The sequence below is a fragment of the Cardiocondyla obscurior genome, linkage group LG03 (genome assembly GCF_019399895.1).
Source record: "Cardiocondyla obscurior isolate alpha-2009 linkage group LG03, Cobs3.1, whole genome shotgun sequence".
NCBI lineage: Eukaryota > Metazoa > Arthropoda > Insecta > Hymenoptera > Formicidae > Cardiocondyla > Cardiocondyla obscurior.
This window is the reverse complement of record NC_091866.1, coordinates 11223079-11244803: the sequence shown is the minus strand read 5'-3', so window position 1 is coordinate 11244803 and position 21725 is coordinate 11223079. Positions and strand designations below refer to the sequence as shown.

At 33.3% G+C, this 21725-nt stretch overlaps 5 protein-coding genes across 12 annotated transcripts; 1 reads left to right on the top strand and 4 right to left on the bottom strand.

Moving 5' to 3' along the window:
* Positions 1-1110: 1110 nt before the first annotated feature.
* LOC139113702 (alpha-tocopherol transfer protein-like) lies at positions 1111-3879 on the bottom strand. Of its 4 annotated transcripts, none has more exons than XM_070675028.1 (4): positions 3688-3879; positions 2214-2513; positions 1777-2140; positions 1111-1684 (listed from the first exon to the last, which is right to left on the bottom strand). In XM_070675028.1, exons 2-4 carry the CDS (start codon positions 2492-2494, stop codon positions 1427-1429), a joined length of 903 nt encoding a protein of 300 aa, XP_070531129.1. In that variant the 5' UTR covers positions 2495-2513; positions 3688-3879; the 3' UTR covers positions 1111-1426. The 4 variants fall into 4 exon arrangements, with proteins under 4 accessions (XP_070531129.1, XP_070531128.1, XP_070531131.1 ...); XM_070675027.1 differs by having other exon boundaries at positions 2214-2500; XM_070675030.1 differs by lacking the exon at positions 3688-3879 and adding an exon at positions 2601-3665 and having other exon boundaries at positions 2214-2500.
* Positions 3880-4020: 141 nt separating this feature from the next.
* On the bottom strand, positions 4021-6445 carry LOC139113701 (alpha-tocopherol transfer protein-like). The gene is made up of 4 exons (XM_070675026.1): positions 6385-6445; positions 5696-6017; positions 5241-5604; positions 4021-5162 (listed from the first exon to the last, which is right to left on the bottom strand). The coding sequence occupies exons 2-4, from the start codon at positions 5977-5979 to the stop codon at positions 4905-4907; spliced, it is 906 nt and encodes a 301-aa protein (XP_070531127.1). The 5' UTR covers positions 5980-6017; positions 6385-6445; the 3' UTR covers positions 4021-4904.
* Positions 6283-13085, bottom strand: LOC139101314 (uncharacterized). Its single transcript, XM_070654347.1, has 10 exons — positions 12628-13085; positions 12181-12452; positions 11660-11963; positions 10985-11348; positions 10429-10686; positions 9021-9080; positions 8296-8591; positions 7838-8201; positions 6489-7739; positions 6283-6409 (listed from the first exon to the last, which is right to left on the bottom strand). Exons 3-9 carry the CDS (start codon positions 11941-11943, stop codon positions 7482-7484), a joined length of 1884 nt encoding a protein of 627 aa, XP_070510448.1. The 5' UTR covers positions 11944-11963; positions 12181-12452; positions 12628-13085; the 3' UTR covers positions 6283-6409; positions 6489-7481.
* A 131-nt stretch (positions 13086-13216) lies between these two features.
* Positions 13217-19223, top strand: LOC139113703 (omega-amidase NIT2-like). 4 transcript variants are annotated; one of them, XM_070675032.1, is made up of 7 exons: positions 13217-13327; positions 16436-16596; positions 17023-17169; positions 17650-17834; positions 18140-18323; positions 18588-18821; positions 18897-19223. In XM_070675032.1, exons 2-7 carry the CDS (start codon positions 16542-16544, stop codon positions 18989-18991), a joined length of 900 nt encoding a protein of 299 aa, XP_070531133.1. In that variant the 5' UTR covers positions 13217-13327; positions 16436-16541; the 3' UTR covers positions 18992-19223. The 4 variants fall into 4 exon arrangements, with proteins under 4 accessions (XP_070531133.1, XP_070531135.1, XP_070531132.1 ...); XM_070675034.1 differs by lacking the exon at positions 13217-13327 and having other exon boundaries at positions 15506-16573; XM_070675031.1 differs by lacking the exon at positions 13217-13327 and having other exon boundaries at positions 15506-16596.
* Positions 19209-21611, bottom strand: LOC139113693 (G-patch domain and KOW motifs-containing protein-like). 2 transcript variants are annotated; one of them, XM_070675014.1, is made up of 6 exons: positions 21480-21611; positions 21218-21364; positions 20659-21016; positions 20455-20558; positions 20048-20352; positions 19209-19737 (listed from the first exon to the last, which is right to left on the bottom strand). In XM_070675014.1, exons 2-6 carry the CDS (start codon positions 21355-21357, stop codon positions 19316-19318), a joined length of 1329 nt encoding a protein of 442 aa, XP_070531115.1. In that variant the 5' UTR covers positions 21358-21364; positions 21480-21611; the 3' UTR covers positions 19209-19315. The 2 variants fall into 2 exon arrangements, with proteins under 2 accessions (XP_070531115.1, XP_070531117.1); XM_070675016.1 differs by having other exon boundaries at positions 19504-19759.
* Between the last annotated feature and the right edge of the window lie 114 nt (positions 21612-21725).

Genomic DNA, 21725 nt, shown 5'->3' with positions numbered 1-21725 from the left:
TGGCGCCGTTTATTCCGCTGACAACAAACTTTTTGAAAAATAGCGGATGCAAAGCGTGCGCATGGTTTGTTTTAATATTCAAAAAAGAAAATAATTTAACCGGCTATGGACAATTTTTTTCCCGCGAAGCATACTCGTAAAGGCAATTATTTAGACATTTGTCGGTATAAGAAAAAGAGAGTTCGCAGTTTTACAATAAGTTAATCCGTAGAAAGCGAGAGTGATAACGTGCAAAAAAGCCACTCAATTATTTCGACGATTATTGTGAATAAAAATTAGACATGCCGCTTCTCATCCGCGATATCGTAAAGTTAAATAGAGCTTTAATGACCAGCACGCGCGAGTGATTTTCAGATACGCGGTGTAAAACGAACCCCGCTAATTAAATTACATGTAGAAATTTAATCCGCTCATTAACAATAAACGATCCGATCGATGGCGTTCGTTTTAATTTAGAAACGTGAGATTGAGTTATCGCATAATAGCTACGCGCATTAAAGCGCGTTTCACCGATGCACATATCGGCAAAAATCTTAAATAAATTTATACTTGTTCGCGATCAAAATCTTTCTCTCTACGCGCCGAAATCTCTAATGGTCAGTTTAGCCGCGGAGCCTCAGCGTGCGGGTGTGTTGTTAATCGCTCCGCAATTACGCGTATTTTCGACCGCTGATTGAAAGTCTCGTATGCGAATAAGTGTCGACGTCGACGACTCGGGAACGAACAATCATTTTAAGCACTCGTGTGCCATTCCACTTGTCGCTCTGTGGTTCTTTCGTGCCTCGAAAAAGTGTTTCGGGAAGACAAGGTTATGTCCGGCAAAGCGCACGGAGCGTCCGACGTGAGTTGCGCCGCGTGATCGGCGTTATCCTCTCTTTACTCGTCATTTACGTCAGCGAAAATCAGAGGATTCTGACAATCACCGTTACCAGAGCGTGAGATCCGCACCTCGCGCATCTTCTCCGTCGCGGCTCGGATCCTAGATTGTCGAAAAAGTAGGTATTGTAAAAGTTTCTCCACTCTGAAATTGAAGTTTTATTCGATATGATACGTATAAAGTTCAATTATAATAAATCGACGAAACAAATATTGCAAATAATGAAACAAATATTAATTAATAAGCTCTGTGACCTTTATTTGTTTTTGTTAAAACATAATATTCTACAAGACATAAGAATTTCAAACAGAATCAACTTTTTTATATGTTTAAAATGTTTCGATTTCTAACGTTTGGTAATAACGGGAAAATAATGTAATTATATCTTTATATATGATCTAATATTAATACTAAAAGTTAAATAATTACATATGTTTGATTGCCACTAGAAGAAAAGTGCTTTATACGTATGATGAAACGCGGAATAAGTTATCTTTATAAGAATATGTGAAATATACAGTTAGTATCGAGCGAATTTGATTGTTTGAATCAATCAATTTCGAGCTTTTTAAAGCTTCCTTCAACGCCAAATAAGTCTGTTACTGTCTTTGCTTTCCCTGGCCGTAAAGACTCGTTAACGCGATGATTAGCTTCATCGTCCTGGAACCAAGGAATGTGATCCGCTAATTTTTTCATTTGCTTGTCATGTAATGCCTGAACAGGGCCAGCTTGACCGCCTGCTTCATTCGGAAGAACTTCGATCGGTATGAATTTTGCCAGAGTGTCACTTGTGGTGTGCATATGAAACTAGAATATTTACAGAAATGTAATTCAATGATATATATATTTTTTTTTTACACCAATGCTTAATGTAATGTATGTAATAATTGAAATTTTACCATATCCATCAACTTCTTTTTCATGAATGGTCTCATCATATTCAGAATCGCGTCTACCACCGGAGAAGCATTCATAAAATGTAAACCTTTCAATCTGACAGGCAGCCCTTCTTGAAGGTAGTAGAGAAATTTCTTTAAACCCATGGGACTTAAACGACCAACGTGACCGAAAGTAACGCTTTTCATATCGATTAATATTATATGGCCCACACTTGTGCCTTCGGTATAAAGCCAATGGTCGATTACCATATTTAATAGTTTCATGGTATCGTTGTAAACGAAATGCGATGGATCGGTATCCAGAAGTTTTCCGTATATGATTCTATAGCCTTCCTTTGTGGTTCCTTCCAAAACTATGTCAGTTCTGTCGACAATAATAAGATCGTTTGCTATTTTATACACAGAATTTCTACGCAAATAATATTTGCTGTACTTACGTTACTTCAGTCGCTTTTTTAAACTCTTTATTGTTAAAATCTCGATCATTGAAGAATTCAGGCACGTGAGATCTAACAGTGTAAAATGTATCGATGGTGGTTTTCGTTGGTTCGAGTAGATAGTAATTGCTATGCAGGAACAATGCTAATTCGCTGTCTGATATCTTGGGCAGGTGAGGCTGCTTCTGACACCATTCTCTCAGTGTCTGTATATCTGACTCTTTTAATTCGGGATTTTTCTTTAACTCTTCCTCGAACGATACTAGTTTTATCGAGTCCATCTTTTACTGTGAATTTCAACTTACATGAAAATTAAAATCGATAATGTTAACAGAATTGTATAATTATACACAATATTATAGGGAGGCTGAAACGTAAGTCGTTTACCTATATATTGTATTATGTTTGACTGCAAATTATTTCGGAGAAATATAATAACGATGAAAAATATGGAAAACTAGATAGACCCAAATATTTTTTAATTATTATGCTTGTCCTTGTGGCACTTTTAAATTAATACACAACACCATTACAGCAAAAACAAAGAAAGTTTAAATATTTCGAATATTTAACTGTTTTTATTTTCAAATCGTGGAAAATAATTTTGCACACAAAAGTAACGCTGCGCGCTAACCGACTGGCAAATAAAATTCGAAATTTAAAAGTTATATACTAGTCGACGAATATATTGGTTACGTATACGAGTTTTTTACGTACGATTAAACAATAAAATTAAAGGTCCAAAGTTTAAATTACAATATACACAATAAATACGCGCTACACGATCACCTTGAACGTTAATCTAAATCGCCTACATAGATAAGTGCCGTTGCATCAATAGCATTTATGTAATTGAAATGAATGTAGTTGACGCAACGTTAGAACATATGAAGCAAATTAGACAGATCATTGTTTCAACAATTATAGCAGTTGGTTTAATAACATCATTATTGGATGAACTACTTATGTCTATAGCAGCCCGCAACTTTGCCCTTCAATTAAATTTTACACTATTTTTTTTCTTTTTTTTTTTCAGTCTACTGTACGGTCTTAGCAAGACTAAAGGCTGTATAAAAAACGTTTGAAAAATCTCAACGTGTTTTATTATGCACATTTGCAATATCTCTTACTATATTTGACGTCAAAATGCCAATGGTTTCATACGTAGTACTTAATAATTGTATAAAATATACTTTTTTTTAAAAAAGCATAAAAATAAATTATAGTAAATTCTGCATGCAAAGATATGTAACAAAAAATTTATTTATATGTCTGATTTGCAAATGATTTTTTTTTAAATGCCATCCGACTAAAATTTGATTATTTTTAATACATTACATATATTAATTCTATGTTACGTAAACGTAAGTTTACGTAAGTTATGTTATAAACTATATGCAAAGATTGTACTATTGAAATAATTTGTTAGTATAGAAATGTTAGCGAATAAAGTATATGTAATAGTTTAATTTACCTTGAATCTATGGGATACGTATATTCAAGTTACTCTGTTGAACAATTCGCGATCGGTCCGATGTTTTAAATAACACTGACATAAATCTGAGTAGCTTTTTAAGCTGTTTCAACGGCGAAACAAATTATGTAATATATAGCGTGACCGTCTAATATACTCATTAAGGTACGTGATACGTTATTTTCGCGATAATTATATATTTTGAAAAAGGATACAGCTTTCTCAATTAGCAGAAATGAAAGACAATAAAGTGCAATTTATATGTCTGATATACGGATTCAGTATGAGCATTTTTTATGTATAATGAAGGTGCTGTTGATATGAAACGAATAGTTGGTTATTAAAATTTATATAAATTCTTATTTGCTTTTTTACACGTATCGATATACATATATACATAATAATTTTTATTCATTTAATGTTTGGTTGAAGCTGGTAAAAATAATGTTGTATTTTTATTAGATTTTAATTTTAGAAAAAAAAAAACTTCTCGTTGGAGCTTAAAAAAGAATTAAATTGACAAAATTTTTAGAATATTGGCAGCACATGGATGAATTTACACATACACACAAATCTGCTGCACTTAATAGTTATTTAGCTAGTACTCTATCGTTAACCACGACTGTACATGACGTGTAACATTTCTAAAATTGTGTTATAAAGGAGAAATCATGTTTCAACAGAGCTGTTAGAATAATAATTAAAGAAACGTACGAATGCCATGTGAAAATTGTTCAACTTGTCATTGACGTGACGAATGTTACGTTACGTTAATAAGCAGTAAAATAGAATGAAGACAAGTCTAAGGAGAATAAATACATCGTCATTTCATGATGTATTCGGAATTAATAGAACTACGCACGACCGTTATCTTTAACATATAACGATAAATAAAAATGTAATTTAAATTACAAATGTAAAACAAGTTCTGATCAAATAATATTAATTTTATTATTCAGTATCGTAATATTATATTTATTAGAGCCAAAGTTGAGTAATAATAATTAATCTGTTTATTTGCCTTGCGTTTTCATTTGATCATATCTAATCAAATATTTTTTTACTTAGATCAAGATATACGTATACATGAACCATGATCTGTAATTATTTAAAACGTTACGAAGTAAAGAATTTTTTTTTATATTATTTTAAAAACAGATTACGTAAAAACGGAATAATTTGTTGTATCAAAACATTTATAAAATTTTTAATCTTTATTAATCTATATCGAGCTTTTTAAAACTACCCTCTATACCAAATAACGTGTTTGGTAACGTTTTTTGTTCAATTCTTAATGCTTCATTAACGCGTCTAGTTGTTTCATCCAGCAAAAACCATTCACGATACTCTTCTAATGTCTTCACTTGCATGTCACTTAATTCTTGTATAGAACCTGCTTTTCCTCCTTCTTCGTTCGGCAACAAGTTTATAGGAATGTATTCAGGAACAGTTTCCAACGATGAGTGAAAATGTATCTATAAAAATTAAAGTTGATGTAGAAAAATTTGTTTGCGTAATAGAACAGTAGCGTTAAATATTTTGCAAATATCTACCAAGTCTATTATCTCCTTCTTCATGAAAGGCTTTGCCAAATTCATAATAAATTCCGCGGCGGGTGATACATTTATGTAATGAAGTCCCTTTAGACGTATCGGTGCTGCTTCTTGGATATAGTGCAACGATTTTTTAAGTAACAGTGGATTCATTCGCGTGGCATGACCGAAGGATATTTTACTACCATCGGCAATAAATGTATAACCATTATTTGTACCATCCATCAGAAAACATAAGTCGAGTAACATCATAGAATATTTTAAATGAGCCGTGAAGACATAGTGAGAGGAATCGGTGTTCACAAGTTTTCCATATATAATCTTGTAACCCTCTTTTGTTGTGCCATTTAAGCGAATTAAAGCTCTTTTTGAGTGAAATTAATTAATTTTGATTTATTACTTGTTTTTTTTTTTTAATTATTTGTTCAATAATATGTATACATAAAACCACTTACATATCTTTGAAAATTTGACGTAGCTCTTTTTCCGTAAGCGGATCTCGATTGCAAAAAATTTCTGGTAAATGCGTTCTAATAGTATAATAATTCTCGATTGTGATTTTCGTTGGTTCTATTTGATAATAATTGCTATGAAGAAATAAAGCAAGAAAGCTGTCTTCAACTTTTGGCAAATGTGACTGCTTCTTGCACCATTCTTTTAATAATTGTACATCGGACAGCTTTAGTTGAGGATTCTTTTTTATTTCTTCTTCTAATGTGACGCTTTTTATTATCGACATTGTAAATTATTTTGAATACGTTACACGTTTCATCGTATCTAAATATAAAATTAATAAATATCTAAGAAACTTTCATTGCAAAGCATTTTTTAGTATTTTAATTTTTATAAATAATAAGAATTGGAAAAAGTATAAGTAGTTAGTTTTATTAATTCGAAAATAAATACGTATCTTAACAGCGCATGACATCATTCAAATATTTTCTAGTCATACTCTAAAATTACCTACCTATTACATTATATTTAAACAAATTTGAAATATTTTAGTTACCGTTTCCTTTTTAAGAATTAATAAAAAAAATCTCTGTGTGTATACTACAGTACAATTATAATTATCTTATAAATAATAATAGTCATTCTTCAAAACCAATATTAAAATAACAGCACAAATATGACGAATATTTACCTTGAATTTATGCTGATTATGATACCTGAATTAAATATGATTAGTAAGTTAATACATTTATTATTTAAAGAAATATTTTATTATAAATTTTATAGATAGATTACCTTTATAAAAAATAGTTGCTTTACTCACAACACTTTTCTTTTAAATGTTTAATGTGATAATTTTTAAAGCTTGTAACGCAAAAATGTACTGAACAGCTCGAAGACTTAGGAAGCACTACTGGAACCGGTTATCTACCGCAGATGTTTAATGCGTATGATAAATCAATGCTAATTAGAATGGCGTGCAGGAAATTGTGTGTTGCTGTATGTGTAACTTCTATGAGCATTACGCGATCGTATCATATATGTATATACACCTATATAATACATATACGTGTGCGCGTCAAGGTTTTTATAATAAACGATGTTTTTTGTAGCGCGAACAATTGACGAAGAATTCAGTTAAAAAGTGAATGAACATGTCCATATGTATAGTACATATAACAAACCATAATCAACTTTTAAGTAACTTAGTTGCGCAATAATAATCAGTTTATACCTACAAATTCGCAAAATAATATAGTCATTGCGATAAGTTAACTACCGTACTATGTTTTTATCTTAACTAGATAGTACAAAGTGCGCGGTTTACGCTTGTTATTTCCTATTTATTTTTTCTTAAAAAAAAACTAAAAAAAAAACAACTGTTTTACATTGCATTATGTTCGACAACGAACTAAAGATACCATACATTGTACTTTAGCACTTCTTGTTTCTTCGAATATAATTTAAATATACATTCAAACATCAAATAAATTATTTTTATTATTCTCGTGGTACGAAGTGAGCCAAACTAGAAAACCAATTTGCGTCGCTGAAACGCAGCGGAAATAGTGAATTTGATTCGATCTAAAATGGCTTTTTTAAGATAAGCAGAGTAAGCACTAATATATTAATATAATACAACTTATAAAGAATTATAATAAAAATTTATCCACCAACAAAATTTCTTTGTAATATTTGAAGAAAAAAAGGTACATGCACGTATGCAGCTTGAGAAGAATAAACGTGTACCAAATTCTTATAATTTTTCTAAATTTTAGATTCAACTGATTAATCTAGTTCTAATTTTTTAAAACTACCTTCGACACCAAATAGATTTTCTGCACTATCGCATTTGCCAACTCGCAAGGATTCGTTAACTCGTGAAGAAACTTCGTCGTACTGAAACCAATCCCGAAATTCTTCCAGCAATTTGATATGATTTGCAGCTATTTCTTTGCTAGATCCTGCTTTTCCACCGTATTCATTTGGAAAAGCTTCAATAGGTAAATATTTCTTCGCGGTTTCCATGTTCGAATGAAAATGTAGCTAAAATAATAATAATAAATATAAATTTTTTGTGCTGCACCTTTTCCCTTTCTTAAATAAAATGAGAGAAAGATTAAACATTTTTGTCTTTAACTTACAAGATTTAATAGTTCCTTCTTCATAAAAGGCTTCATCAGATTTAATAACGTATCTACCATGGGCATAGTGTTTAGTACGTGTAGACCTTTCAATCGAATTGGAGCAGCTTCTTGTATATAGAACAAAATTTTTTTTATTCCTATTAAATTCATACTAGCGACATGAGCAAAAGTCAGACCGGTCGCATCGAAAACAACGATTTGTCCTGCGCTAGTACCGTGCTCCAGATTTTGTACTTCACACGTCATAAGCAGGTACTTGACGCATTCGAAATAATTGAATTTATTTGGATTTAGATCGAGAAATTTAGCAAACGTTATGATGTACCCTTCATTGGTTTTTTCTTTCAGTGGCACGGCTGCTCTATTATCGAAAAAACATTTCTTTATATAATTTGACATAATTCTAAATCTTGCTAAATGATACTTGGTAATTTTAATTTCACAGAATAACTCACATAACAGAGAAAGTCTTTCGCAATTCCATCCACGCGACTGGATCTCTGTTGGAGAACACTTCTGGTAAAAATGTCCTTATGGTAAAAAAGTTGTCTATCGTCTTCTTAGTAGGCTCCATACGGTAATAGTTGCTGTGTAGAAACATAACAAGATACTCTATCTCTATTCGTGGCAGATGAGGCTGCTTTTCCATCCAGTCCTTTAACATTTGTAGATCCGACATCTTGAGTTCCGGATTTCGTTTAAGCTCTTCTTCCAAACTAACATATCGAATCGGAAGCATCGTTGCGCTGAACTAGAAATTTATTCTCATTAAAAATTTTTTGTTTAAAGACATTCGTGCAATAGGAAAAAATAAAAGTACAAAATTATGCAGATGAGAGAAAGTGTGCATATCAAGTGGTCTATTTTTCACCGGATAATAAAACGTACGATCGATATTTAATTAATCTTGAGATTATATCAAATTCAATAATTTTCTTACGTATAAACAGATAAATTTGTTAATATCTATATTTATTGAAAATATATCTCTTGCAACATAGAACAGTATGTAAAAGATAAATATATTAAAAACATAAGTGTTATAGAAGTAAATTAATGAGAAATATAAACTTTTTACTTATTTATAAATTATTTATAAAATTATTATTAGCACAATATTTAATAAATTATTATTATTTATTAAAATTACTTAATTAAAGGTATATATGTATGTACATACATTGACTTTTTCTTCATTCATGATAATAATTAGCATATTTTCAATATTTAGCACATTTACCTAATTACGAAAACTGAAATAATATTTTTTACTGTAACACAAAAAGTATAAATTTCCATCAACATACCTTTCCCGATCGTTCCTTAACCGGTTATTCGTACAGGTGAATCTGTCCTACAAATGCTGGTAACGCAGCACAGAATATCGCTGCTGTGCACGTGATAAGTCGATTACACACTGATTTCTAAAGGAGAATGTCCGAGAGTTTCAGGCGTTTCGAGCGTTCAACACACCGAGAACGATTACTTTCATATTGCGCTTCTCGAAGAGTAAGATATTTTATCTGCTTAAATCGAGTAGAGAAACAACTTTAAACAAGTTGCATGTCAGCCGCGTATTATTAGCTAAGTAACAAAAAAGATAATCGTATATAATTATTCATCGTATATAATTATTCATCGTATATAGAAAACGATATTATACACTGTAAAAAATATATGTAAAATTACACTAATGATATGTGTAACAATTATATTATTAATAATGGAAAAATATATAATTTACGTATTTTTACAAAAATTATTTTTTTTTACTCATTGTGTAATATCTCAATTATTTTTTATGTAATGATAGAGTATCGTTAACACACGCAGTTTGAGTATGTACACAGTCGTGTGAAAACAATGCAGGGTAGAGCTTATTAAAATACTAAAATTCTCAACAGTATGATAAAATATAGAAAATTTTTTATTGTAAGATAAATCCCACATGTACAACATTACATGTATGAATTTTAGTATTTTAATAAGCTCTATCCTGCATCGTTTTCACACGACTGTGTACTCAAACCGCGTGTGTTAATGATAATCTCTATCATCTGATGATTATTCTAAAATTATAACGACTGTGAAAATGTCACTAATAGTCTAAAACTAGAACATGGATTGTCAGTAATAGATACTGAAAAAAAGTAAATATATAATTGAGAAATTATATTATATTTTGTGCGCACGTTAACCTTTTTTATAATTTATGTTTTCCAGCATAACAGATTAAAATAAGTTGTAAAATAATCTTTTAAGTATTCTAATAATTTACTCGACTGAATAAATATTCTAAAAATCCTACGTATTAAATTGCACCCTGTACATCTAATTATAACACATGATTTTTTAATTCATAATGATGAGAAACACAATCGAAATAAATTTACTTTTCGATTTTTCTATAAACATTGTTCTTGACACAATAGTAAATGTAAAATTTTAATGCAATTTTAATTCTAATGTGGATAAAGTATCAATGTTGAAGACTTTAATAAAAAAATCTTTCAAACACAAATTTTAAAAAATAATAGATATAATATAAGAATAACACTATATGTTAAACTAAAGTGAACAAGTTAATCTATATCTAATTTTTTAAAACTTCCCTCAACCCCGAACAAATCCATTGTTTTACTTTTGCCCACTCTTAACGTTTCGTTCACGCGACCCGTGACTTCGTCTTGTAAAAACCATTCACGATGATCCTCCAGGTTTTTTAATATTTCTTCATATTGTTCTTTCCATGGTCTACTTTTTCCATCTAAACCTACATCGCATGGGAAAGCCTCTAATGGCATGAACTTCGGTAATGTGTCCTTCGGAGAAGCATGAATATGTAACTGAAAATATATTAAAAAAAATATATATATATATAATTTTACTGCTCGTGTATAAAATGCATTGCTTATTAGCTGCTACGTTAAAAAGATAGAAATTTAATAACTGTATATCAAATTTATTTATGTTTAGAAAAAAAAATCGTTATTTCCAGTTTTTTTTTAACTTATATAAACAATGCTGAGAAATGAGTTTTAAGTAAATTTAAAGAAAAATTGATATCAAAAATAAATAAAAAAAACAATTTGTTCAACTCATCTCAAAGAGTTAGAATTTTTTTTATGTAAAGTGCATTTTTACCACATCCATTAATTCCTTTTTCATAAACGGCTTCATCATTGACAAAACGATATCCATAACGGCATTAGTGTTAATAAAATGCAGTCCTTTGAGTCTGACCGGTAAAGCTTCTTGTAAATAATAAAGGTATTTCTTAATCCCTAAAGGACTAAGACGAGCAGCATGAGCAAAAGTAACATTTGCCATGTCTATAACAATTACATGCCCCTTGGCGGTCCCTTCGATGTACAACCACAAATCAACCACCATCGAAAAGTACTTCATAAGGTCGTTATAAACGAAATGAGATGGTTCATAGTCTATTAGTCGTCCATAAATAATTTTGTAACCTTCCTTCGTTGGCAGCGATAAAGTCATCTCCGCCCTTTTTAATTAAACTTAATTAAATATTTTTATATTTTTTAAATTAGCAAATATTTTTTATTTAGCAAAATGCTCTTGGTAATTTAACATTTACATCTTTTTAACTGTTGTTATCATCTAATATTATTTACTATTTTTTATTTAATTTTGTCTAAACTCTTAGTTTAAAGATGAATAAAAATAGACGAGAAAACTTCGAAATAAAGTTGAATATAAATATATCTCGAACTTTAGCACCACATTAATTATAATGTATTTAAATATATTGTTGAAATACAATAAAAATAAGTACAAAGATAAATGAATACTTACGTAACTTTGAATATTTCTCGCAAATGTTTTGTTCCTAGCGGATCTCTGTCGCAGAAAAATTCCGTCATGTGTGTTCTCGAAGTGTAATATTCTTCGATGGTGTTTTTAGCGGCTTCGATACGATAGTAATTACTATGCAAGAACAATACATATTCAACGTCTAAGATTTTCGGAAGGTGTGCCTGTTTCACGGACCAATCTTTCAAGATTTGTATATCGGAATCTTTCAGCTCGGGATTTTTTTTCTTTTCCTCCTCGTAAGAAATCCTCTTGATTAGCGACATAGCACCCGTACAAATTACCACTGTAGCAAACAAAAATTATTTTTAGTTATACTTGTTGCAAGTAATCACTATTATAATTAACTAAAACATTATTTAATCACATTTAAATAAGTAAGTCGAAACGGAGAACAACAGTTTTTAACTTTAGAGGACTTAAATTGTAGAAGAAAACTCTGAACAGGCTGATATTGAACTAGATACTAGAATTACCGAAGCAACTCGATCGTTATAACTCACCGTTTATTCAAGCAAGTATTAAATACAGGAAAACAAGGTTTTCCATTTTATATCACGAATCTAGTATCCCAATGGTAATACAGGTAAGTTAACATATAATTAAATTTGCGGTAACTGCAATCGTAAGTATAAATTCTTGACAGCTTGACAGAAATTATTGTCCGGTGGACTTGTTATTAATGTGCATTGTGCAATCTTGTTACTTCGCGAGTACGATATTACATAATTTTACCATTATTATATTAATTTTATATGTTAAACAAGTTGTGAACCTGCGTATAAGATTATAGCGATCGTAATAAAAGTATACGTGTACATATATATACGTAATTATTGTAATTACTAATGATTACAGAGAAACTTTTAATTTCTTATAATTGTGTAGATGCAATTAGTATTCAAATTTATTTCATAATTACATTAAAGTTTCTATTTAATTATATTTACCTTTGGTTAGAGTCGAATATTTTCTTATATGATATGATATACTCACAGTGAGCAATCCTAAATTAAAAAATAATTTTCCACCTTCGTTTTAAAAATCAAATTATTATGTATTGCATTTGCTGGCGGGAGCCGTTTACGTAGCGATTGTGTAACATCTTCTGTTGTACTTTGGTGCCGCAATACTGCATTATACTTCGCATTTCTTCGTGTACAATACACCGAAGAGTAGGTATAGCGTTTGCTGCGGCGACGGCAGCTAGCGAACGCGACTTTAGCATCGTGTGCATCGAGTTTCACATATGCCGCATGTATTACGTGCCGCGTCGGCCGGATTACCGAATACTGATTTTCCCCGCCGTTCTCTCATTCCTTGCCTTGTCAGTTTCCTGATGCCTCTGCCCGCTGCCGCCTAGGATTACGTACGCTAGTCGCTGTCGCCGCAGAAAACGCTATATCTATTCTTCGGCGTACAAGCTGTATATCGGAGGAGATATCCAGGAGATACTCCAGCACAAAGAGAGCCGATCTTGGACCGGTTGCATTGCGAATGGATTTGTAATAGAGGAAATTAAAAAATCCGTAGTAGTCCTGCTTACTTCATAGAGGTGTCGGTGCTGTACATGCATGCCGGCTAACGCTATCTACCGTTCACAGAGAACGCTACCGCTATCGCGTTGTTGATTCTGTGCTGTGAACAGTGGTCGCAGATTTTAGACGGGCACATACGCGCACTAGGCACAATGCCGTGTCCGTGTGTGCCCGTAGCGCCTGCTAATGCCTCGGACGCAGAGAGCCCAACTCGGAATCGCGGCTTCCTCGCGACAGATACAGAGGCTCGTCCGTGTGAAGCCAGCGTTTCGGCTGCCGTCGGATAGAAGAACAGGCCAGACCTATACACTGTCTGTCCTGTTCTTTCGTGGCGTCGCCGGCACATATCGCAGATCCACTTCTCGGTAACATCGCGGAGTCTTAAATAATTTTAAATAGTACGAAATCCGAGTCACCGAATTGTGTATTGTACGACATTTTCAAGATATAATGTAATATAAATTTTTAATGTACAATGCAGCTAAAATTTTCCGTCCCACTTAAACAGACTGCGGACTGTCGGTTGTATATACTTTTCATATTTTCTGCAAGTACAACCGGTGTGGTTAAAAATTTTTGATGCATTCTACACATCACTCATACCTAGTTTAAATTATTATAAAACAAGGAAAAATTGTTCGAATAGGACTTTAAAACTACTAAAATACGCGTCGCACAATCCGACGTAACGCGAATCTCAAGCAGCAGATGCCAATTTCCCGAATTGCGTGCAGTAGCGCACGCACTATCAGTCACGGCTAACGAAACAGAAAACGACACTCCGCGAGGGACCGACGAATACTCCGGGCTGTACAACGATCAATTAAAAAATAAATTGAAAACGCGAATTATAACCCGAGAGCGCGAAACAATATTCCGATCACGAGAAAAGCGACCTTGTTTTATAATAACTTAAACACAACACACCGTATAATATACAAAAACGCAAAACTGTACGCTCACACTCACACTCGCTCACATAATATTCACCGCGCACTTCATAACACTATGACTCATATTCACCGCGCATTTTATTACAATATCACTCATACTTAGTTTAAATTATTATAAAACAAGGAAAAATTGTTCGAATAGGACTTATAAAACTACTAAAATACGCGTCACACAATCCGGCGTAACGCGAATCTCAAGCAGCAGATGCCAATTTCCCGAATTGCGTGCAGTAGCGCACGCACTATCAGTCACGGCTAACGAAACAGAAAACGACACTCCGCGAGGGACCGACGAATACTCCGGGCTGTACAACGATCAATTAAAAAATAAATTGAAAACGCGAATTATAACCCGAGAGCGCGAAACAATATTCCGATCACGAGAAAAGCGACCTTGTTTTATAATAACTTAAACACAACACCCCGTATAATATACAAAAACGCAAAACTGTACGCTCACACTCACACTCGCTCACATAATATTCACCGCGCATTAGATCGCTCGCAGGATAGTCCACGACGCTTCCGTTAAATCCTCGATCTTGACAAAAGAAATATGATGTATCTTGATGTATCTTGATGTATCTTGATGTATCTTGATGTATCGTCGATGAAACTTTTATTTAATTATTACTCCTCAAGGCGCTGACTCATCGAAGTGACCGTGAACTTAAACTTGAACTCCGGTAGAGAACAGTTATCCCCCCTTTACACATCCGTTCCCGACTACATTTAGGCGCGAAATGAGGGTAGCGCGGTCGTGATAACGGTACTTATGTTGAGGGGGTAATTAATTGGCGCACTAGGGAAAAAACGTTCCCACCTATCAGGTGATAAGAGAAGGGTTGTAATTGGTCGGCATGGGGATGATACCGCGAGTGTCCAATGCGTGTGAAAAATTTTGTATTGCGACCCGTTTATTTTTACCGTTATGCGCACTTTTTTGGCGCCGTTCATTCCGCTGACAACAAACTTTTTGAAAAATAGCGGATGCAAAGCGTGCGCATGGTTTGTTTTAATATTCAAAAAAGAAAATAATTTAACCGGCTATGGACAATTTTTTCCCGCGAAGCATACTCGTAAAGGCAATTATTTAGACATTTGTCGGTATAAGAAAAAGAGAGTTCGCAGTTTTACAATAAGTTAATCCGTAGAAAGCGAGAGTGATAACGTGCAAAAAAGCCACTCAATTATTTCGACGATTATTGTGAATAAAAATTAGACATGTCGCTTCTCATCCGCGATATCGTAAAGTCAAATAGAGCTTTAGTGACCAGCACGCGCGAGTGATTTTCAGATACGCGGTGTAAAACGAACCCTGCTAATTAAATTATATGTAGAAATTTAATCCGCTCATTAACAATAAACGATCCGATCGATAGCGTTCGTTTTAATCTAGAAACGTGAGATTGAGTTATCTCATAATAGCTACGCGCATTAAAGCGCGTTTCACCGATGCACATATCGGCAAAAATCTTAAATAAATTTATACTTGTTCGCGATCAAAATCTTTCTCTCTACGCGCCGAAATCTCTAATGGTCAGTTTAGCCGCGGAGCCTCAGCGTGCGGGTGTGTTGTTAATCGCTCCGCAATTACGCGTATTTTCGACCGCTGATTGAAAGTCTCGTATGCGAATAAGTGTCGACGTCGACGACTCGGGAACGAACAATCATTTTAAGCACTCGTGTGCCATTCCACTTGTCGCTTTGTGGTTCTTTCGTGCCTCGAAAAAGTGTTTCGGGAAGACAAGGTTATGTCCGGCAAAGCGCACGGAGCGTCCGACGTGAGTTGCGTCGCGTGATAGGCGTCATCGACGATCGAAATCTTTCTTTCTACGAGCCGAAATCTCTGACGGTCAGTCTAATTGCGGAGCCTCGTGGGTGCGGACGCGTCGTTAATCGCTCCGCAATTACGCGTATTTAATTATAAAATCATTACAAAATCTTTTTATTTTACTGTCAAGTTTATATTTCTGCTCTCATCTTATAACTCGGCGATGTTAGTGTGAAGCGAATCTTAGATAACTGCCGGCGACGCCGCGAAAGAGTAGGACAGTGTATAGTTCTGGCCTTTTTTTCTATCCGACGGCAGCCGAAACGCTGGCTTCACACGGACGAGTCTCTATATCTTTACGCGTGGAAGCCGCGATTCCGAGTTCGACTCTCTGCGTCCGAGGCAGGCGCTACGGGCACACACGGACACGGCATTCTGCCTAGAGTGCGTATGTTGCCCGTCTAAAATTTGCGACCACTGGCTGTGAACAGAGTAAATCAAGTTATCAAGCTCGGCCGTATCGGCCTTATCATTCCCGTGTGGGGATCGGGAGCTACAAAGAGAATGAGAAAAAGAAGCCAGTAGTAACTTAACTTGTTATGTTGCGGGTGCAACGAGTGGGCGTCGCGCAGTACGTAGGAAGAACAATGTCTAGTATGTACATTTATCTTTTTTTATCATCCAGCGTAAAAAGAAACAAAGTATACGAAGCGATACGTTCTGCCCTAGTAATCGAATAATTCTTGAGTGAATTGGTTTGGCTCGCAAAGGCTGCGATAAAAATACGGAGTCACGTTTTAAACAGTTAATGCCCGATTTCTTCGTACTTCTCGATAACTATCTTTCAGATAAAATATCCATACTTTGTTTAACTTTAAGTATAAACGACGATCGACATATAATTTATCTGAAAGATAAGCATGTCTAGAAGTAAAGAAATCGATCCTAAGTCGCATAATCCGATTGTTTAATTTGTAATATATATTTTAATTAATTAAAGAGACATGTGTGATGGAAAGAGCATCGTGCGACTGAAGCCAGCACATCGCTAGCGTAATTCTAACATATTCGTGTTTTCAGCTTTGCGCCTGGCACTGATACAGCTGATGGTCGGCGAGGACAAAGCAGCGAACGTCGCACGAGCCGTTTCTTTCATCGAGCGTGCGAAACAAGAACGAGCCGATGTCGTCGCGCTGCCCGAGTGCTTCAACTCGCCGTACGGAACATGTAAGTAGGAGAAGCATTTATTCTCGAAGATTATTTGCTACGTCAAATGCTTTAAAATATATACCGCAACAGCGAATACATGTCGCTCTGAAAATCTTGTTGGAAATTATCAGAGAAGCTATTTATAATTTAAAATTAAATTATTATTACGTTGCATTCGTTCGAGATTTTCATTTTTAATTTTTTATGCAAGAAAATGTCTGGCTGTTGCGACATAATTTTGTCGTTAACTCTTGTATTTGCTGGAATTTGCAGCGATATAAATTATAAATTTTAATTTTGCCTTTGTCATTTACATTAAGCGTGAAATGTACGCGATATTACAATGCTGGGTAATTGTTCACCCTACGCCAGCTATTTTTCGCACACTATAATCTTTGTCGTAGTCGCAAGATAATTTTTTTCAATATTTTAATACTGCTGTAACATTGTAATATTGCTATAATATTATTTTAATGTAACGTGTCGTCAACTATACAGCTCACTTTGAGAAATATTCCGAGAGCATCCCGGATGGCGAGACGAGCACTGCGTTGTCCGAGGCGGCGAAAAGGAACAATGTCTATGTGATTGGCGGTACGATACCGGAAAAAAGCAACGGAAAGCTGTACAACACTTGTACCGTTTGGGGACCGGATGGCAAACTTGCAGCCAAGCATAGAAAGGTAATAATCAGCGTATAAACTTTGTAAGAAAGCACGGCAATTATTTGGGATGGCCGTACCGATATACAATTTGTACATATTTATAACAGGCGTTATCGTTTTCTAAAAAAGTTTACAATTTTATATTACATTCTTGATATTAAAATATAATTTTAATTAATAATATTTCTTTCCTTACGCATTTTAAATATTTAATTTGAAGATGAGAAGTATATGTAAGATAAATTAAGAGACAGATATAAACCGAGATATCTCGTCATTGTACATAAGACAAAAGTGCCTTTTGAGCACTTGATTCTTTTCAGATGCATTTGTTCGACATCGACATTAAAGGAAAAATCACTTTTCGCGAGAGTGATGTTCTGACCGCTGGTAATTCTCTTACAACCTTCGAAGTAAACGGTTGTAAAATTGGTATTGGCATTTGCTACGATATCAGATTTGAGGAAATGGCACGACTCTATCGGAACAAAGGTCATTTTCCAACAAGTACATATATGCACAGTATAATATACATATATATGAAATTATACGTTTGTGATAATGTAATAATTAACGAAATTATTGTAAATGCATAATAATGTAAGTGCTTTTGCAAATTGTACTTTTACGAATGTAGCTGCATTTGCATCTGAAAATCTTTAGCAGCTATACATATTACGTTACATATATTACGTGTATGCAAATCGTCAATCAAGAGATTAACTTTTATCTCTCCGAGTCATATTTTTGAATTTCTTTCCGTGATTTCAGGTTGTCAAATATTGATATATCCGGCAGCATTCAATATGACCACTGGACCGCTACATTGGACGCTGTTGCAGCGTGCCAGAGCAAACGACAATCAATTATACGTTGCTTGCGTATCGCCTGCTCGTGGTTCACCACCTGGATACGTTGCTTGGGGTCATACTCAATTAACTAATCCTTGGGGAGAAATACTTGAGGAGCTGGATGCCGTCGAGGATATGGTGATTTCCGATATCGGTAATTAATGCTGTGATGCTTATGTAACACAAGAAATAATTACATCTTACATATCAAATCGATGAATTATTACAGATCTGAAAATCGTGGAGGAAGTCAGGGCGCAAATTCCAACGTTCAGTCAACGTCGTACAGATCTTTATGAAACCATTTGGAAGAAGGAAAATTAGAAAAAGCAAATTACAATAATGATAGCGCCATTATTGTATTTTTTAACTATTTTAAAGTAATCTCGCATGTGTCGTCATTGCACTTAAATGGGAATTTTATATGATTAACTATTTTTGAAGAACTTTAAATCTCATGCGAATACTTTTTATGGTTGGAATACTCTTATACGTACATGTATTGTACAGATGAAATATGTTAATAAAATATGTTATCAGATTATATAAAAAATAAGTTTTATTAAAAAAAGAATGTATACATGAAATAGTAGAGTGATGTATGCAAAAGGTAAAATGCAATTTATATGTATTACAGGTTTATTTACATTATCGTCTACTGGAGGACCGAGATCTTCTATGCTTTTTGGATTTTTTTCTATCAAAGGACTCAGAGTGCCTTAATACTTTATCCCCTTTATCCTTTCGTCGCTCCCGTTCTTTATCTTTTCCTTTGTGTTTCTTAGACTTTTTTGCTTTTCTATCACTACTACTGGAACGCTTTCGACTTTTATTTCTTTTTTTATTGTCAGCATCACTGTCACTTTTACTATCAGATGAATCCCTTCGTTGGCTTTTTGACTTTTTACTTGATTTCTTTGATCTGCTTACGTGATCGTTTTCTTTGAGCTTTCTTTTTCTATGTGGCACATCTGAATCAGTGCTGTCGTTATTGCTAATATTTTCTGATGACACAGATCTTTGGTTGCTTGCATACTCGTTTTTTTTATGCTCTTCGTACTTAGCAACATCTAAAATCAATTTCGTCAAAAACTATGGATTAAAAATGCAATAATTATATATACAAAATACAGCATTATAACAGAGACTTTTAAAAAATATTAATGTATTTATATATTTGATAAATTGGCAAAATATGTTATACATTTCGTTTAAATAAATTTTTATCAAGAATTAATAACCACATATTCGACTGAGAAACAGAGCTTTAAAATTTGACGACGCTAAATTATAATCCATTATTAATTTAAACATTTATGAGTTTGATAAATAATTATTTAAAAGTCCCTTAAAAAATATCTACTCGATTAATTTACTAACTTAAAACTTTAGAATTTTTCGAATATTCCTTGTTTGTTACCACTTGAACTATGCACTCATTTACAGAGACGGTGTTTCCGTTCAACGCCATTTTTACAATTAATCTTCCTGCATCGTCGAAACCTATAATTTGGCCATATGCGTTGACTTGCTTGCCAGCAATTATTTTTATACAACTTCCTTTTTCTATTTTCAGTTCTTTGTCTTCTTTTTGAGTTTTGTTAACTTGTTTTTGCAATGCTACCTTATCTGCACCAAGTCCCATTCTCAATGTCCTTGATTCTAATATAATAGGTGATACAAGCCTGTACAAATTCAAATATAAAAGAATAATTAAAATCTATATATAAAAATTAATATTTCATTATCTACATGCTTCGTAAAAAAAAAAAATATAATGTTCTTACTTTGGGTTTTTTCCAATTCCTTCACTAGGTTTCCAACCCATACCTCTTAATATAGCTGAACCAAAGACACTTACTGGTATCTTTTCATAATCTTCTAATGTACTCTATACAGGCAAAAACAATAAAAATAATATATATATTTTTATACAATGAAAATGTGTAATTAAAAAAATTTTTACTCTTATTACAAATCAAAAAGCTTACTTCTTCTGCACCATTCAAATCCTGGTCATTAACTAAAGGCAAAGTCATATCACGTAATTCTTGTTTGTCATTTTCTCTTGAATTAAGATCTTCTACAATTTCTTTAGCTGCCTGTTCATCCAAAGTTAGAGTAGATAATTCTGTTTTAATTTGTACATCAGAAAGAAAGACTTTATTAATTGAAGTCAAATCACACTCTGATGTATCTTTTACTTCTTCCTTCACTTTTACATTCTGTTTTATATCGTTATTTGACGTTTTTGACTTTGAGGCATCTAACCTGCTTACAATTCTATCATGCCAAGTATTACATTCCAATAGTGGAATAACTAAAGGCTCTTCCTTTTTCTTTTCTTTCCTAAAAAAAAAATTATATTATCAGAATTTTGTTCATAAAAAATTGTAAATTACATTACAGAGCAATGATAGATATTAAAATAAAAATAAAAATATTACAACTGAAACATAAAGAAGCATCAAAGGCCTGTGATAAGGTTAGATCCAGGCTGAGCATAAATACATATTGATCTTTCGTTACAGTAAACTTTTTTCGACTTACCCAATCACTTTAATCGCTTTGTCATCTAGACATTCGATATAATCCACTTTCTTTTCCTCGTTTAGCTTAGATCTATCGAAAATTGGCTTTTTCACTGACTTTGCAAAACCAAAAGAAATCTTTTTACTCTCCTCAGCCATTTTTAATCTGAAAAATGTTATATTTCAATTTATAATGTTATAAAACTAAAGTTTCTTGTGTCTATTACAATATAACGCTTTATATATTTGTCAAAAGATCCGAATTGCAAATTATACCGAACCTCAAATCTCCGACTTGACAGCTGACGAGACACTAGCACTGGAGTCTGGACTTGGAGTGCGAAAATGGCCGGGTCCAGAGCTCCTCGTAGCAGATTTTCTCGGAACTAGAAATACATTTTTTTTACCCGAGAAAATCCGTTCTAAAAGCATGAGACGCCACCGTCGCTAATGATAAATCGAGGTAGTAACACGTCTGATATTGCTCAACGTTTAGCAATAAAAGAATATTTTTTAAAATAATGACT

Excerpts from the sequence above, each read along its gene's own strand:
- LOC139113702 (XM_070675028.1), bottom strand. The coding sequence starts at position 2,494 with ATGGACTCGATAAAACTAGTATCGTTCGAGGAAGAGTTAAAGAAAAAT. Across the intron at positions 2,141-2,213 it reads AAAAAAGCGACTGAAGTAAC|AACTGACATAGTTTTGGAAG; the intron begins GTAAGTACAGCA and ends TATTGTCGACAG. Across the intron at positions 1,685-1,776 it reads AAAAGAAGTTGATGGATATG|TTTCATATGCACACCACAAG; the intron begins GTAAAATTTCAA and ends TAAATATTCTAG.
- LOC139113693 (XM_070675014.1), bottom strand. The coding sequence starts at position 21,357 with ATGGCTGAGGAGAGTAAAAAGATTTCTTTTGGTTTTGCAAAGTCAGTG. Across the intron at positions 20,559-20,658 it reads ATTTGAATGGTGCAGAAGAA|AGTACATTAGAAGATTATGA; the intron begins GTAAGCTTTTTG and ends TTGCCTGTATAG. Across the intron at positions 19,738-20,047 it reads GAAAAATTCTAAAGTTTTAA|ATGTTGCTAAGTACGAAGAG; the intron begins GTTAGTAAATTA and ends AATTGATTTTAG.
- LOC139113703 (XM_070675032.1), top strand. The coding sequence starts at position 16,542 with ATGTTGCGGGTGCAACGAGTGGGCGTCGCGCAGTACGTAGGAAGAACA. Across the intron at positions 18,324-18,587 it reads CAAAGGTCATTTTCCAACAA|GTTGTCAAATATTGATATAT; the intron begins GTACATATATGC and ends CCGTGATTTCAG. Across the intron at positions 18,822-18,896 it reads TATGGTGATTTCCGATATCG|ATCTGAAAATCGTGGAGGAA; the intron begins GTAATTAATGCT and ends GAATTATTACAG.
- LOC139113701 (XM_070675026.1), bottom strand. The coding sequence starts at position 5,979 with ATGTCGATAATAAAAAGCGTCACATTAGAAGAAGAAATAAAAAAGAAT. Across the intron at positions 5,605-5,695 it reads CGTCAAATTTTCAAAGATAT|AGCTTTAATTCGCTTAAATG; the intron begins GTAAGTGGTTTT and ends TCACTCAAAAAG. Across the intron at positions 5,163-5,240 it reads AGAAGGAGATAATAGACTTG|ATACATTTTCACTCATCGTT; the intron begins GTAGATATTTGC and ends TAATTTTTATAG.
- LOC139101314 (XM_070654347.1), bottom strand. The coding sequence starts at position 11,943 with ATGTCGCTAATCAAGAGGATTTCTTACGAGGAGGAAAAGAAAAAAAAT. Across the intron at positions 9,081-10,428 it reads GTTTTAAAAAATTAGATATA|GTAAATGTGCTAAATATTGA; the intron begins GATTAACTTGTT and ends TTTCGTAATTAG. Across the intron at positions 7,740-7,837 it reads AGAAGGAACTATTAAATCTT|CTACATTTTCATTCGAACAT; the intron begins GTAAGTTAAAGA and ends TTATTATTTTAG.